Below are 17,583 nucleotides of genomic sequence, written 5' to 3'. Positions count from 1 at the left end.
CTAAGTAGCTGGAACTACAGGTGCATGCTATCACGACTGGCTTATTTTTAATTGGTTGTAGAGATGAGGTCTCTCCAAGTTGCCTAGGCGGGTCTCGAACCCACGGGCTCAGGCAATCCACTCACCTCGGCCTCCCAAAGCGCTGGGATTACAGGCTGAGACACCGAGCCTAGCCTGAGACTTTTATAAAATCAATAAAAATGAATTTTCAGAGCAATGAAATAAAAAAGGCAACATACAAATCCCATTTACAGAAATTATTAGATTTTACTTATGTGAAATTTTTTTTTTTTTTTTTTTTTTTTTTTTTGAGTTGGAGTCTCACTCGGTTGCCCAGACTGGAGTGCAATGGCCGATCCCGGCCACCGCAGCCTCGACCTGCCGGGCTCCGGCGATCCTTCCACCTCAGCCTTCCAAGTAGCTGGAATTACAGGCATGCGCTACCACGCCCGGCTGATTTTTTGATTTATTGTAGAGATGAGGTCTCGCTGCCCAGGCGGGTCTCGAACCCGCGGGCTCAGGCAATCCACTCACCTCAGCCTCCCAAAGGCGCGGGATTACAGGCTGAGCCACCGAGCCCGGCTTATGTGAAATTTTACAAGTTCACATATGCCATAAATGTTTTAACTTCTATACTTAACTAGTGACAAGACAGGCAAATGGTGTTGGTCTGTGAGTAGTGCTAGGTTTGATGACATTCCTCTGCAAGTACCTTCCTGGGCTCCAAACACATGTATATGCAGTGCCAGAGTTTCCAACATGCAGGAGGGACTCAACTAAGAAAAAAATATGTGTTTTATATAACCGAGCCCAGCTCACACGAGCCCTTTAAAGCAGAGAACTTTCTCAGACAGGCGTCAGATTTAAAACTTCATTGCTTGTGTGTGTCTGTTGGGTTGGGGGGCACATGGAAAGCATGAGAAGGAATGTGGAGCAAAGGCTAGATTCTGGCTGACAGCCAGTAAGGAAATGGGTACCTCATTCCTATAATTGCAAGGAACAGATTTTGACCAACAACCTGAACAAGCCGCCAGTAGGGAATGTAGTCCTGTGAACACCTTGCTTTTGACCTTATGAGACCCTAAGCAGAAGACTCAGTTGAGTCCACATGGACTTGTGAAATAATAAATTTGTGTTGTTTTAAACTGCTACATTTGTGGTGATCTGTCATGTCAGCACTGTATTAGGATACTGATACAGTGGTAGAGTTGGGGTGGATTTAGGGTAAGCTCACCCGTGCACCTGGTGCAATGCCTGGCACACAGTGAATGTTCAGATATTTGTTGAATGATGTCTTTCCAGGAAAGGAAGAATTTCAAACGAGTTTGCGACATCAGCTAGAAAACATTGGACACAGGGGAAGGAAGTATTTTATAAGCATAAGGTATTTAACAGTAAAATGGTAGGGATAGTCACTTAGTGGTAAAATTAGCTTGCACTGAATCACTGCAGCCTAGTCTGAGAGAGCATTGTTAAATCAGCTTCATGAGTGGTGACCACCAGCATTAAAAAAACAGAAATAGAAAATGCCAGATTGTATCATAGGTGTTCAGATAAGAATTGTGTGAGATGATCTGGGTACTGTGGGGTCCCAGCATGAGTTCTTTCTTCCAGACAAAAGCATTGTCTGAATGCCTATGGGGAGGGGCTGGTCAAGTGGGTGAGTAGTTTGTAAAGTATATTTCCAAAGATTGTATGGATTTCCCCATTTCTCCTTTTCCACATAGTATCATATTTTACTCTTTTGTGCTGATTGAGGATTATACTCTCTGCTATCCTTAACATTCCATTTCTTCACCCTGGCATATGGAAAAGACAACCTCAGGGGTTGTGTTGTGTCATTTGGGCATTCTCCAGAGTCACCAGTGGCAGCTTTCCTTTGCCTGGAGCCCAGGGTCCTCAGGTTGTGGCTGGGGGCTTTGCACCTCTACCAGTGTCCGGCCCAGTGTTTCTTGGTGCTTCCTGTGGTGAACTTACCTCTCTCTTCACAATTCACATTAACTCCTGGCTTGTGACATTCTTGCTTAATTCTCAGTTTTGTGTCTTTGAGTCTTTAACACCTTAAAATGTCTTTGTCCCAGAGAAGGCTCCACTATAGAAAACTTTCAGATTTCCAATATTTGGTGATTACTTTCACCCAATTCCCTTTTTTCTTAATTTTGATTTTTTTGGTGTGACTTACTGAAGCTGAATGCCTAATGACACAGGCAATGCCAGCAGTCTCAGTCCTTATAACAGACGGGGGAAGTTAGGATTAGAGAAGTTGAGAGACTTACCTTGTCCCAGTGCTCATATGTGTTATATTGTAGATTAGGTGTGTTTGACTCCAAAGCATATTACTTTTTTATTTTTGCCTTGTTGCTTTTTTGGTATTCAGGCCTCACATAGATGTTAAGCATATGCCTCTGTAACTCTCCAAGGATTGCTATTTTCTATTCATTCACAAAGTTGACCTTTTTTTTTGATTTATTGTAGAGGTGACGTCTTGCCAAGTTGCCCAGGTTGGTCTCGAACCCGTGGACTCAGGCAATCCTCTCACCTCGGCCTCCCAAAGTGCTGGGATTATAGGTGTGAGCCACAGTGTCTGGCTAAAGTTGACATTTTATTTTTTATTTATTTTAATTTATTTTATTTATTTATTATTATTATTATTTTTTTTGAGTTGGAGTCTCACTCTGTTGCCCAGACTGGAGTGCAGTGGCCGCTCCTGGCCACTGCAGCCTCGACCTGCTGGGCTCCAGCAATCCTTCCGCCTCAGCCTTCCGAATAGCCAGAATTACAGGCACGCACTACCACACCCAGCTGATTTTTTGATTTATTGTAGAGATGAGGTCTCACCAAGTTGCCCGGGAGGGTCTCGAACCCGCGGGCTCAGACAATCCACTCACCTCAGCCTCCCAAAGCGCGGTGTTACAGGCTGAGCCACTGAGCCCGGCTATTTTTTATTTTTTTGAGTTAGAGTCTCACTTTGTCACCCAGTCTGGAGTTCAGTGGCCACTCCCGGCCACAGCAGCCTTGACCTGCTGGGCTCCCATGATCCTTCCGCCTCAGCCTTCCAAGTAGCTGGAACTACAGGCACGCACTACCACGCCCAGCGAATTTTAAAAAATATATTGTAGAGATGAGGTCTTATTTTAAAAATACCTTTTTGTCTGGCTCTCAGATTTAGTTTATTAGGTAATTTCCCCATGGATTAGGTATTGAAGCATCTCTTCTGTATCTCCTGTATGTAGCTAGAGGAGCGATGGCAGGGAGATAATAAATAAGATTGGTGAGGTAACCAGAGATTGAGAGCTAGCTCTTAAACCATAATGAAGACTTTGCTGCTTTGTTTGAGGAAGCCTGCAAACCGCATGAGGTGGCTTTGGGGGTTTAAGCAGAGCTGTGACATGATATGATTTCTGGCTCACAAGATCACTATTGTGTTGAATAGATTGAAGGGGACCAAGGGCAGAAACAGGAAAGTCAAGGAAGAGTCTATTGATAGACTGTGATGGTTAATTTTATATGCTAACTTGTCTGGGCAACAGTGAGCAGATGTTTGGTCAAACACTATTCTGGATGTTTCTCTGAAGGTGCTTTTTAGATGAAATTACTGTTTAAATGTGTGGACTGAGTAAAGCAGATTGCCCTGCATGGTTTGGGTGGGCCTCATCCAATCAGTTGAAGACCTGAATACAACAAAAACACCTCCTCTGGCCCAGAGGAACTTCTGCTAGCAGACTGCCTTTGGACTTGGACTGCAACTTTTCCTTGGGCTCTGGCCTACCCTGCAGATTTTGGACTTGTAACTCTACAGTCATGTTAGCTAATTCCTTAAAATAAATCTCTCTCTCCACATCCTGTTGGTTCTGTTTCTCTGGAGAACTCTGACTAACAAATCCTCCAAGCCAGAGATAGGATGATGGCTTAGATTAGGGAGGTGGGAGCAGAGTGATGGTAGTATGCAATGGTTAATTTGGTATGTGTGTGTGTGTGTGTGTGTGTGTGTGTGTGTTTTTTAAAGACTAAAGACGAGATCTCGCTATGTTGCCGAGGCTGGTCTTGAACTCCTGGTCTCAAGCAGTTCTCCATTTGGCCTCCCAAAACCCACAGTTCTAGGATTGCAGGCATGAGCCACCAGGTCTGGCTTAGAAATATGTTTCTAGCCGGGCTCGGTGGCTCAGCCTGTAATCCCGTGCCTTTGGGAGGCTGAGGTGAGTGGATTGCCCTAAGTCCGCGGGTTCGAGACCCACCTGGGCAACTTGGCGAGACCTCATCTCTACAATAAATAAAAAATTAGCCGGGCATGGTAGCGCGTATCTGTAGTTCCAGCTACTTGGAAGGCTGGAAGGATCGCTGGAACCCAGCAAGTCGAGGCTGTGGTGGCTGGGAGCGGCCACTGCACTCCAGTCTGAGCGACAGAGTGAGACTCCAACTCAAAAAAAAAAGAAAAAGAAAAAAGAAATATGTTCTTTAACTGGAGCAGATATAGGATGTGAATGGGGAAGCAATTGCAGGTAACACCAAGTCTTTTGGATGAGCAAATGGGAGGTGTTGCTGTAAACTGTGGAAGTCAGGACTTCAGGAGAAATTGGTTTATGGGGAATGACCAGGAATTTCATTCTGGATGTGTTAACTTTTGAAATGCCTGTTAGACAGCTTATATATAGGCAGTTCGGCATTGAGGAAAGAAGTCAGGTGAAGTTAGACATTTGGGAGTTGAAGGCTTTGAGACTAATGTGTTGAGATCACTCAGACTCCAGGTGCCAGACCCTAGTAGATGGGTGTAGAGAAAAGAGGTCCAGGGGTCCATCTGGGGTGTTTGAGTGTTTAGAGGTGGAACTGTAATGAGCAAAGGGGTTTGAGAAGGACCAGCAGGAAGGGTCACAGGAAAACCAGGTGATGAGTGAGCCCACTTAAATAAACAGTTGTTTGCTTAGTACCCTGAATGTGGATCTCTTAGTACTTGTGAGGAATTATTTTAGGTGTTGTTTTCCCCATATAAAGACTTACTGAGGGCACAGATTATCACTGAATCTCCACCTCTTGGTGCAGTACCTGACAATTTTAGGAACTCAGATATTTGAATGAGTGAACTGCCTTAGTCAGTCCCAATTATCGGATGGTTACAATATGCCAGGTCCTTATTCTAGACATGGTGAGAGTTGCTTCCTCATCCTTTCCTGCCCTGATTGAATCATAAAATCTGCCTTATTCCTCTGGCCATAGCTGATTTCCCAAAGGGGTATGTGTGAGTGCATATGGGGGTATACAATCAATTCAATAAAAATCAGAATGTCCTAGCAACTATACTATATTTCCAGAATAAGAGTACTTCTTGTTGTTTACACTGTCACCACACTAGGCCAACTTACTGTTATCTTCTCTTGCCTGGATTATTGCATTTTTGGTCTCTTGGCTTTTCATCCTTGCCCCCAGTAATCTTTTCTAACACCTAGAAGAATGCCTCGCATGAGGTTAATATTTGTTGAGTGAACAAATACTTGAGTAAACATTCACACCTAAGGTTCTTTGAGAATGTGTGTGACTCTCTGTGACATGGATTACTTTTCGATTAAAATTTAGACTTTATGTCACGGTTTAGCAAGCATTCCTCCCTCTGACTCCTCCTAATCTGCTTCTCTCTTTTGCTGTACTCCAGTCACGTTGGCATTTCTTCTGTGTCTTGAAGATACCAAATTCATCCCCACCTTGCAGCTTCTGCATTTGTTGTTTCTCCTGTGTGCAGTGCTTTCCCTCACTCCCTTTCTTTCCATGGCAGGATAATTCAGGGCCCTTTTCAAATATCTACTCCTTAGAGAAGTTTTCTATGATCTTTGTCTGTAGCTAAAGCAGTCCTCCCTCACTTCCTTTCCCAATCTCTCTAGTTTATTTCAGCTGTTTCCCCTTCTCCAAGCACTTAAACCCTTGCCCCCAATCTTGCTTGTGATAACCAAAGATAACTTTGCCAATTATCTTTGCACTTGTTTGTGATTGTGTTTTGGCCCCTCCACCACCCCAAGGGAACCAGAATGATTCTAAGATTTCTGACATGTAGGATTGAGAAGATAGGCAGTGCTGTCATTTACTGACATAAAAAATATGAGTTGATGAAGTGTCTGAGGAGTTATGCTTTTAGTGTGTATGTGTATGTTGGCACTAGCTGATTCTGTTCTAGAATTTTACTTACCCTCTTAGCGTACAAACAGACCTCTATGACTTTGGTTTTGAGCATGTTAACTTTTTTTTTTTTTGAGTTGGAGTCTTACTCTGTCACCCAGACTGGAGTGCAGTGGCCGCTCCTGGCCACCGCAGCCTCAACCTGCTGGACTCCGGCGATCCTTCTGCCTCAGCCTTCCAAGTAGCTGGAACTACAGGTGCGCACTACCACGCCTGGCTAATTTTTTGATTTATTGTAGAGATGAGGTCTCACCAAGTTGCCCAGGCTGGTCTCAAACCCACGGGCTCAGGCAATCCACTCACCTCAGCCTCCCAATGCGTGGAATTACAGGCTGAGCCACTGAGCCCGGCTAATTTTTTTTTTTTTTTTAAGTTGGAGTCTCACTCTGTCGTCCAGGTTGGAGTAGAGTGGCACGCTCCCAACCACCACAACCTCAACCTGCTGGGCTCAGGCGATCCTTCCGCCTCAGTCTTCTAAATAGCCGGAATTATAGGCAGAGCATGTTGATTTTAAGGTTGTCACATAGTCAATGGCTATATGCATTTGGAGCTCAGAGGGTAAATTGGGGCAGGGGTATAGCAGTCTAGATGTGAATCCCAGCACTACCAGTTAGTTGTACTGGGGAAGCCATCTGATGTGCCTGAGGCTGTTTGCATATAGTGTACATACAATGCTTAACACAGCGGCTGGCATGTAGAAGTATTACTTTGTTTGTACTTATTTATGTATTAGAGACAGTGTCTCATTCTGTCATCCAGGCTGGAATACAGTGGTGCAATCATGGCTTATTGCAGTGTGGAATTCCTAGACTCAAGTGAGCCTCTTACCTTAGCCTCCTGAGACTGAGACTACAGGTACATGCCACTATGCACAGATAATTTTTAATTTTTTTTATAGTGATGAGATTTCATTGTGTTGCCCAGGCTGGTCTTGAGCTCCTGACCTCACATGATCCTTCTGCCTTGGCCTCTCAAAGTGCTGGGGTTGCAGGCATTTAATATTATTAAATGGATTGGGTTGGTTAGTAATGCTAATTTTTGAGGGCCTATTATATGTCACATACTGTGCAGAATGCTTTTACATGGATTTATGTGTTCTTACTGTTCACTAGCTAAATGTTTTAGATACTGTGCTAATACTACTTTTTCTAGATTAAACATACCTGAAGCATTCCCAGGAATCCTCTCCCCATCTGTACTTCCCTTTATATTTTTGACCCTGATTCCTTTGCCAGTTTTAGGTATTATCAATAGCCCAGTGTATAAAAACAAGGATCTATTAATAGTCAGGAAGTTATTTGTGTTAAATTTCTATTTGATTTGATTTTCTAGAAACAACTATAGTTTTAAATTACATATACTCATACTGTTTCAGGAAACATGGTTATTAGGTCATTGTCAACAACAAAGTGAGAGAGAGAAACTCAGGACTTAGTGTATTTTTCCATTCCCTTTTCAAGTCTGATTGTAAGTTTAATTAACTGTTTGTGGGTGACTTAGAGTGGCATGGGGTTCATTTTCATCCTGAACTAGTAGAATGATATAATTGTTTACAACTTCCTCAATCACTGTAAGCTTTTTGATGGGAGCTATTAAAAAATCATCTTTTAGTCTGAATATGGAGGATGGCCTTCTCTTGCAAGTGGTATGACTTTGTTCAGTGTCTGTTTGAGGTGCGTGGAGAGAGAATGACACGTTTTGGACCTTTTTGTGGCATATGTTTCCTGATATATATGGCAAGGTTATCATTTCTAGTACTGGGCTTCATAGACCAAGTCCAAGTTCTGTTTAAAACAAGAGTTTGTTCTTATTATTAAAGCTATACTATTTTCTTAAAACTCATGTTTGTGCCTGCATATGGTGGCTCATGCCTATAACCCAGCACTTTGGGAGACTGAGATGAGAGGATCAGTTGAGGCCAGGAGTTCAAGACCAGCCTGGACAACACAGTAAGACTTTGTCTCTAAAAAAACTCCCCAAAACTCATGTTTGCTACTTTTTTATATTCACTGCATATTGATAAGCAATTGTGTACTTTTCAGGGCATTTATCTCTCGCACAAATAATTTTCTCTCTAAGAAATCTTCTAATGAGTGATTGAAGAAGCTGAAGGTAGAAAGTGTGTCATGAAAACTGAATGAGTGGAAGGCTGAGGTGGAAGGATCGCCAGAGCCCAGCAGGTCGGCTGCGGTGGCCGGGAGCAGCCACTGCACTCCAGTCTGGGTGACAGAGTGAGACTCCAACTCAAAAAAAAAAACTGAATGAGACATGCCGCGTGCCCAGAGCTCTCCGCGGCGCCGCTCGCAGCCACAGCCTCCTGTGCCTCGCTCAGCTCCGACTTGGCAAAAATCTCCAACCCTACAGAGACGGAGCGGTGCATTGAGTCCCTGATTGCTGTCTTCCAGAAGTATGCTGGAAAGGATGGAAACAGCTACACTCTGTTCAAGATGGAGTTCCGAAACTTCATGAATACAGAACTGGCTGCCTTTACAAAGAATCAGGACCCTGGTGTCCTTGACCGCATGATGAAGAAACTGGACACCAACAGCGATGGGCAGCTAGATTTCCAGGAATTTCTTAATCTGATTGGTGGCTTGGCTGTAACTTGCCATGACTTGTTTCTCAAGGCTGCCCATGCCTCGAAGCGGATCTGAGGACCCCTTGAACCTGACCTCCAAACTCGCCCCTTCCTTCCAGCCTCTGTCATCACCTCCTTCTCACAGCCCACACATCCCCTGAGCCCAGCACACCTGCCACCCCATGCAAGCCCCTTCCACAGGTAGTAATAAAACAGTGTCACTTTTTAAAAACACACACACACACACACACACACACACACGAAAACTGAATGAAAAGGGAAGAGGAATGAGAGCTGTCTTTATTTTAGATCCACTTAGGACTGTGCTTCCATTTACCTTATCTTATTAAACCCTGGTTGGGGAGATACCATTTATTACAAGATTGGGATTTAAGATTAAATTGAGGTCAATTGAAAATTGTACAGAAGTTGGTCAAGAATGTAGGGAGAATAGAGTTAGAAGGTTTTAGTTTTGTACTGTTTATTTAGTTCCAATAATGATATATATATGCACATGTATGTAAAATACATACATATATTTTTTTGGCATCTTTAAGGCACCATGATTTTTTTGTTTAGATGAAAGAAACCCCCCCATCTCCAAATATAAAGTTATAAACATTAGATTCCTTGGATTTACCTTTAAGAATGGTAAAGATTTCTTTTTTTTGAGTTGGAGTCTTACTCTGTTGCCCAGGCTGGAGTGCAGTGGCACACTCACGGCCACCCTAGCATTGACCTGCTGGGCTCTGGCAATCCTTCCGCCTCAGCCTTCCAAGTAGCTGGCTAATTTTTGATTTATTGTAGAGACGAGGTCTTGCCTAGGTGCCTGATTGGTCTCCAACCTGTGGGCTCAGGCAATCCACTTGCCTCGGCTTCCCAAAGCGCTGGGATTACAGGCTGAGCCATTGAGCCCAGCCAGGAATGGTAAAGTTTCTTTTTTTTTTTTTTGAGTTGGTGTCTCACTCCATCACCCAGGCTGGAGTACAGTGGCACGCTCATGACCACCCCAGTGTCAACCTGCTGGCTCCCATGATCCTTCCGTCTCAGCCTTCCAAGTAGCTGGAACTACAGGCGCATGCTACCATACCCAACGAATTTTTTAATTTATGGTAGAGACAAGGTCTTGCCAAGTTGCCTGGACTGGTCTCGAATCTGCGGGCTCAGGCAATCCACTCGCCTTGGCCTCGCAAAGTGTTGGGATTACAGGCTGAGCCACTGAGCCTGGCTGAGATTCTTTATCAAAAAAGTAAATTTGACTAATGCATAGTTTCTTACTTTTAATGAAGTTATGAAATGTTGAATTTTATATGTTAAATATTTTGCTCTTTTTTCATGAGTAGAATATAGGCTTTAATTATTAGAAACATTGAATTTTCCTTTAAGAGTAGCAGCTACTAATGTTAAATCAGTCTATTTGTTTTTACTGATATAGAGCTGTGTTTTATTAAACTTTCCTTTAATGTTGAGATTAAAAGTATTGTGATTAAAAACAAATCTGAATGTTGGGATAAAGCATTACTTTGTTTTTAAACAGTGCATTATTTCTTTCGTTGCTGCCCCTTTCCCCCATCCCCTGCTGAGAATGATGATTGCATAATGAGATGTTGACTTCTTTTCACTTCAATGTTATGTTATAAAGATGAGTCACATTAATCATTTAGTTTATTCTATATATAGCTTCATTTTAAAACAAAAATCATTTAGTTTATTCTATATATAGCTTCATTTTCAAACAAAAATCAAGGTTAGTGTCTAAGTTTCATACAGAAGTTGTCAAACTTTATACTAAATAAAATTGCCTTAGTTCCTGTGAGATGTGTTTGAGGCATAAGAAAATACTTCAAACATTTTTTCGAAATATTTAAGAAACATTTTAGTTAAAAGTATACTGCTCAATGAAAACATTACAAGTTTAGAGTGGTAAAAAAAAGAACACTATTTAAAACAGGATACATCCACAGGAATTTTAACTTCTGACCTTGTCACAAAGAGAAACTTGAAATCACACCACTTTTTCTTACTCATAATATTAAGAGTTCTGATTCTAAGATGGTTATTAAAAACTCCTCTGGTTGTAAATACCTTAACTTGATGGATAATAATATGGTAGATTCCATATCCTGTGTGAGAATGTTGGGAACCTGTTCTTTGTGTTTTTGTCAACGTAACTGGAAATAGTAGGTATTTCATCTTTGTCTGACCTCTTGGGGCTTTCACCTGGGATTGCGAAAGAAACAGGACAGTCTGTGCTTCCTGGATCCTCCATATCCTCTTGCTGACTCCCTTTGTCAGTACTGCTTAGGAAGTCTTTCAGAACTTGCTTGAAGATGTAGACTATTTCCCATGGCAGTACATCATTTTCTGCCAAAACTTCTCGAAATCTAGAGGAAATGTGGTAATTAATATTCAGTTGAGAAAATTTCTTTTGTAATATCTCTTTATCTCCAAATACAGCTTAAATAATGTATTTGTATACTGGTTATCCACCATTTGAGTAGTATACATACTGCTTTAAGATTATGCTTCCAGTAAATAAATTTTGACTGTAATTTAGAACATTTTTCCACTACTAAGATATCAGCAGATATTTTTGTTTAGCCTATCCCTAGTGATTTTGGTAGCGGGGTATTTGGTATACATGATTAAATAATTTACATGATAGAATACAATTTCTAGTCTAAATATATGAGAAACTTGGACTTGGCAGTAGCAAATATCACATAAAGGCAACATAGTAATTTTACCTGCTGAGAATAGTTCCGGTTTGGCAAGGTTGAACTTGCGAGCAAAGAACTTCAAGTTGTCTTTGTTCAGTCGCTGGGATAGTCATGTGGGGATTCTGGTAGTTTCTGAGCCAGTTGTAATCCACACCTGTTTTTTTCACTTTTTGTTCATTTTCGATCTCTTGTATTAATCTTTCTCGTTCCTTGAGGTGCCATTTTAATTCCCGAAGCAGAGTCTTTGTCACTATGTCTGATCCAGGATAGTGTGTGAGTTTATAGGAATCATTTTTTGACCACTTCATCCAGCCAAAAAGTGGCATTTTTAGCCTATGGAAATATTATCACTTGCTTATTTGCATCAAATGTTATGGTTCTGATGAGCAAATATTTGATTTTTTTACAATAAATTTGCCAGAGACATACATGAGTTTTTCACTAGCTAGATATGCAGGTCAAAATAAGATTATAACATGGATTAAAGTCTTAATTTTTAACTAGGTCAGTGGCAAAAACCAAGCTTTGAGAATATTTTTATGTAGCTAAGCAGAAATTAGATTTACAAAGACAGAGATAATCTACAGACTGAACAGTTTCTGAAAATAACACTAACACTTGCTCTTAAAAGTTCTTTGGAGGTTTAAAATATTAATATATGGTAAAGTACTGTCTACGAATACATTTTTGATTTATATCTTATACAGAAAAGGTTTAAAGCTTACCTGTTAAGTTGATGGGTGCAATGTGATGTTGCCAAAGAGTTTACTCAAGTAAGCTGGTGGTGAAGCTGTGTTTCACTCGGGCAGGCTGTTCTCCTGGATGTATCCTCTGTTGAGAAAATGAGCCTCCTTATTTACTTACTGAAACTGTATTTGGAATAAATAACTTGCTATGTTAGGAATGAGGTTGTGATGTCTTCATTTGGAGAGTATGCTCATTAATTCACTTTTTAAGTAAGCTAGAAGAAATGGCAAAAATAACTTACTATTTAATCCTCACAATTATATAATGTTCTGCCTTTTGAATGTAGCTCAGTCTATTTGAAAAGGATGCCGGCAGCTATGGTTGCTGGTCCTAAATGCATTCCGACATGTCTTTGGTAATGAAATGAAGAATGGTCGTCTGAAACACCACAGATGTGCTCCTAGCTAAAGTGAAGACTGTCGCATGATGTGATGCTTTGCTGTGCATAGCTGTAGGTCACAGTTTAGAGCTGTATTTTTATGCCTGTAGAGTTCTAAAAATAACCATGTTGCTTTCATTCTTCAGCTTAACTTTCAGGCCATTTAGAAGCCAGGTCACTGTCCCCTCTAATGAAAGCAGGAAAAAGAGATCAAACTTGACTATTTGCAAAATATACATTCTGAGAAAGATGGTTATAATTGAGCAAACTAGGCAAAGAATGCTAATATCAGTCATATGTAAAATATTTGCCAAATGTTACATTCTATATTCTTTTTTTCTTGCAAAATAGTTAAATTTGTGTATTTAAGCAAATTGAAATACTAGAGAACATTATAAACACTTAAGTAGACAACTTTAAAATATACTTTATAATGTTTTTGAAAACATGGTGATAAGGCAGTAATGAGTTGTTGGGAGGAAATAGAGACATAAGAACATACAAAGTTCAAAACAAAATCTTATTCATCATCAAAAATCATTTAATTTAAAAAATTTTTAAATTTTAAATCATTTTAGTGTTTTCTTTTGGAGCTGAAGATGAAACACTTATACTTACTATTTAGGAGAGTACTAGTGTGTAATGATCTTTATTGTGCTAATTTTCTATTCAAGTGTTTGTCTTTTGCTAAAGAGTGGATAGGGTATAATAATGTCTTTTACTCTCTAGTTCTCTGTTAAATGACTACATGGTGGTTTTTCCTTTTATAATATTTTGTTTCTTCTGTTGCTTTTCCCTTCAAACGAGCTGTGAAGAATAGACATTGTTTACATCAGACCTGCATGTCGTGGATGATCAAGAGTGATATGTGTGATCATTCTACAGTTCCTATTTCTTATATGTTAGAAAAAGCCAGATGTCAAGATTCATTATCTTCAAGTAGAAGGTTTTCACATTACATTGCATGTAGTACTATGAGAAGGAAAGGAGTAAAGTTTATCATGACAGAAATGTCCTTACAAATTTTATACTAAAATTACAGTGAGTCTTGCCACTTCCTTCTTTGAATAACCTTCTTGTTACTACTGAAAGTTTTTTCTTCTCTGAAGTGGTAACTAAAATATCAATACATTGGATATGGAACATAAACCAGATTTATCTTCAAGGCCCTCTTTGGTCTTGCATTATTTCTTCCTTCCTGGCTTGTTTTATTGCTCTACCCTAGTGCATCTTTTGTTTCAGTTAGGCCTTACTGTTCTCCAACTCTTGCCATGCTCACTTCTGACCCTTCAGTTTAGGGTCAACTGACTCTGTCTTGTCTTTCATTTTTGAGTTGGGGGAATTCTCACTGTTGTTCAGGTGGAGTGCAGTGGCATGATCATGGCTCATCATAGCCTCGACCCCGCGGACTCAGGCAATCCACTCACCTCAGCCTCCCAAAGTGCTGGGATTACAGGCTGAGCCACCCAGCCTGGCTGGTTTACACAATTAAGTTCAAAGGAAAGTGTATCCAATATGAGCTGAGGGGGTAAGACAAGTTCTGTGAAGGTCATACTTGGATAATGGTGTCAACGCCAAGACAAGAGTCAAATAAGAGGATAAAGGAGATTATCCTCAAGGAACTCTTTGAATGGGTAGCTCATTGATGTTTACATCTCTGCTCAAAGGACATCCCACTCAGAAAGGCCTTCCCTAACATCTAAGAGGAGGAAGCACTTCAAGTATATTAAATAACCCATGATGATCTATATTTACCTTATGATATGAGATTCATGTACTTATATTTGTCTTCCTATTGAAAGGGCTGGCTCCGTAGGAATAGGAACTAGATCCGTCTTGTTCACCACTGCAAACACTTAAGTAGACCACTTAAGTTCTAACCAATTCCTAACCAACCAAGTCACACCATTCAGTAGTATCTCCTGAGTCACTGAAAGCCAGTAATTACAGTAGAGGACACAGCAGAATCTAATCAAAATGCATTAGAAAAAAGGGAGAAGACCATAGAATAGTAACATAGCCCAGTCTTTCCTTAAGTTTAACAGTAAATATAAAGCCAGAGTTCAAAGGAAAAGGAGGGTCAAAGAAAAGTGTTGATGTTTACTCTCAGAAGAAAAAATAGTTGATGTTTGAGTCCCTGAAAAAGAGAATTACTATGTGGATACCCAAAGAAAAGAAAGAAAAAGTATTTTAGAAGAGAGGCTGGGCCGGGCTCGGTGGCTCAGCCTGTAATCCCACACTTTGGGAGGCTGAAGTGAGTGGATTGCCTGAGCCCACGGGTTCAAGACCCGCCTGAGCAACTTGCCGAGACCTCATCTCTACGATAAATCAAAAATCAGCTGAGCAGGGTAGCGGGTTCGAGACCCTCCTGGGCAACTTGGTGAGACCTCATCTCTACAGTGAAACAAAAAATTAGCCGGGCGTGGTAGTGCGTGCCTGTAGTTCCAGCTACTCGGAAGGCTGAGGTGGAAGGATCGCCGGAGCCCAGCAGGTCGAGGCTGCGATGGCCGGGAATGGCCACTGCTCTCCAGTCTGGGTGACAGAGTGAGACTCCAACTCAAAAAAAAAAAATTGTGTAAACCAGTTTTTCTGGTACTCAGTGTGTGCTACTTGCATTACAAATTTTATTTTTTTGTCCTGTCTCTTGAAATTATCAGATTGAAGTGGACACCAAATATCATTATCTGATTACAGAATTTCCCTTATTGTCATATAGCTTGAGAACATAAATATTTGTAAGTCGAAGTAAGGAAGTACCTTTTAATTAATCTTTCCTGTTATCAGGGTATAACCAGGTTAAAAATGGATTTTATTTATTAAACATTTTAGTAAATTGAATAAGTGAATTGTTTCTAGTGAATTACAGCCTTATTAGGATATTTTGTGTGGAAGATATAAAGCTTAAACTGCTAATTAGATCATTTCTTTTTGGTCATTGTCATGGTTTTATAGGCTACTTCTTGTTAGCTAAGTAGTATAAAATGTTATAAGACTTGAAGTGAAATAGGACCATTATTATTCACAATATGTGTTTTTGTCTATATAAAATGTTAATATCTGTAAGGAAATACATAAAAAGAGAAGTCTAGAAAGACAAAATTTTAGAACCTTGAAGAACAAGCTCTAAAGAGCCAGGCATAAGTTTTTATGAATTAAAATCAAGTTTGCCTTATATAGCATTTGATTGCAAATAAAGCAGGATTTGTCATTTATTCTGTTTTTTTTTTGGGGGGGTGTTGGAGTCTCACTCCATTGCCCATGCTGGAGTGCAGTGGCACACTCACCGCCACCCCAGTGTTGACTTCAAGTCTTATAACATTTTATACTACTTAGCTAACCAGAAAAACATGAACAAACCAAACCCAAAGCTAGTAGAAGAAAAGAAGTAGGGTCAGAGCAGAATTAAATGAAATGGAAATAAAAGATACAAAGGATCAATGAAACAAAAAATTGTTTTTTTTTAAAAGATAAAATTGATAGACCACTAACTAGATTAAAAAACAAAAGAAGACTCAAATTAGCTCAATGAGAAATGAAAATGGAAGCATTATAACTGATATGATAGAAATTCAAAAGGTCACCTGAGACTATTATGAATACCTCTGTGCAAACAAACTAGATCAGTGGTCCACAACCTTTTTGGCATTAGGGACTGGTTTAGTGGAAGACAGTTTTTCTACAGATGGGGGGAGGGAGGATGTGCAGTCGAACCTCACTGCTAATGTTAATCTGTATTTGTAGCAGTTCCCTAGCATTAGCATCACTGCCTCAGCTCCACCTCAGATCCAACAGGCATTAGATTCTCATAAGGAGTGTGCAACCTAGATCCCTCATATGTGCAGTTCACAGTAGAGTTTACATTCCTATGAGAATCTGATGCCACTGCTGATCTGACAGGAGATGGAGCTCAGGCAGTAATGTGAGCAATGAAGAGTGGCTATAAATACAAATGAAGCTTGCCTGCCACTCATCTCGTGCTGTGTGACCCAGTTCCTACCTGATACTGGTCCATGGCCTGGGGGTTTGGGACTCCTGAACTAGACAATCTAGAGGAAATGGATAAATTTTTGTAAACATGCAACCCCTAACCGTGAATCAGGAAGAAATAGAAACCCTGAACAGGCTAATAACAAGTAATGAGATTGAAACAGTAATTAGAAGTCTCCCAACAAAAAAAGTCCAGGACCTGACGGACTCACAGCTGAATTCTACCATACCTTCAAAGAAGAACTGGTAACAATTTTACTGAGGCTATTTCACAAGATTGAAGAGGGGAGAATCCTCCCTAATTCATTCTATGAGGCCAGTATCACTCTGATATCAAAGCCAGGAAAAGACACAACAAAAAAAGAAAATTACAGACCAGTATCCCTTATGAACATAGACACCAAAATCCTCAACAAAATATATCAGCAAACTGAGTTAAACAGCACATAAAAAAATACACCATGACCCAAGTGGGTTTTATCCCAGGGATGCAAGGGTAGATTAACATACGCAAGTCAATAAATGTGATTCACTACATAAATAGAATTAAAAACAAAAATCATATGGTCATTTCAGGATGAGAGAAGATATTCACAAACTTGATAAAGGACTGATATTTAGAACTGCAAAGAAGACAAATCAGCAAGAAAAAAGCAAATACCCCATAAAAAATGAGTAAGGCGGGGTGGGGAAAGTGGACAAATGACATGAACAGACATCTCTCAAAAGAAGATATACAGATGGCTAACAAACTTATGAAAAAATCTCAACATCACTCATCATCAGGGAAATGCAGATTAAAACCACAATGAGATACCACCTTATACCAGTCAAAATGACCATTATTAAAAAATAAAAAGCCTGGGCTCGGTGGCTCAGCCTGTAACCGCGCCTTTGGGAGGCCTAGGTGAGTGAATTGCCTGAGCCCACGGGTTCGAGATCCGCCTGGACAACTTGACTTCATCTCTACAATAAAAATCAAAAAAATTAGCCGTGTGTGGTAGCGCGCA

General features: G+C 40.5%; 2 protein-coding genes across 2 annotated transcripts in view; one reads left to right on the top strand and one right to left on the bottom strand.

Moving 5' to 3' along the window:
• TDRD9 (tudor domain containing 9) overlaps nucleotides 1–17,583 on the top strand; it is a 142,323-nt gene that overhangs the window by 3,068 nt on the left and 121,672 nt on the right. The window contains exon 2 of the mRNA XM_008049977.1: nucleotides 16,152–16,162. Within this exon, the coding sequence (XP_008048168.1) occupies nucleotides 16,152–16,162 (11 nt within the window). The remainder of the gene's footprint in view (nucleotides 1–16,151; nucleotides 16,163–17,583) is intronic.
• RD3L (retinal degeneration 3-like) lies at nucleotides 10,438–12,405 on the bottom strand. Its single transcript, XM_008049976.1, has 3 exons — nucleotides 12,186–12,405; nucleotides 11,488–11,793; nucleotides 10,438–11,124 (listed from the first exon to the last, which is right to left on the bottom strand). The coding sequence occupies exons 2-3, from the start codon at nucleotides 11,784–11,786 to the stop codon at nucleotides 10,827–10,829; spliced, it is 597 nt and encodes a 198-aa protein (XP_008048167.1). The 5' UTR covers nucleotides 11,787–11,793; nucleotides 12,186–12,405; the 3' UTR covers nucleotides 10,438–10,826.

Source organism: Carlito syrichta, unplaced genomic scaffold (assembly GCF_000164805.1).
Source record: "Carlito syrichta isolate Samal-C Ts95f unplaced genomic scaffold, Tarsius_syrichta-2.0.1 Scaffold142862, whole genome shotgun sequence".
In the NCBI taxonomy this organism is placed as follows: domain Eukaryota; kingdom Metazoa; phylum Chordata; class Mammalia; order Primates; family Tarsiidae; genus Carlito; species Carlito syrichta.
This window is presented reverse-complemented; position numbering and strand designations above follow the sequence as displayed.

What these genes read in the sequence shown, in the direction of transcription:
- RD3L (XM_008049976.1), bottom strand. Translation starts at nt 11,786, where the DNA reads ATGCCACTTTTTGGCTGGATGAAGTGGTCAAAAAATGATTCCTATAAA. An exon ending in ACCGGAACTATTCTCAGCAG is followed by an intron (nt 11,125 to 11,487) that starts GTAAAATTACTA and finishes CATTTCCTCTAG; the next exon opens with ATTTCGAGAAGTTTTGGCAG.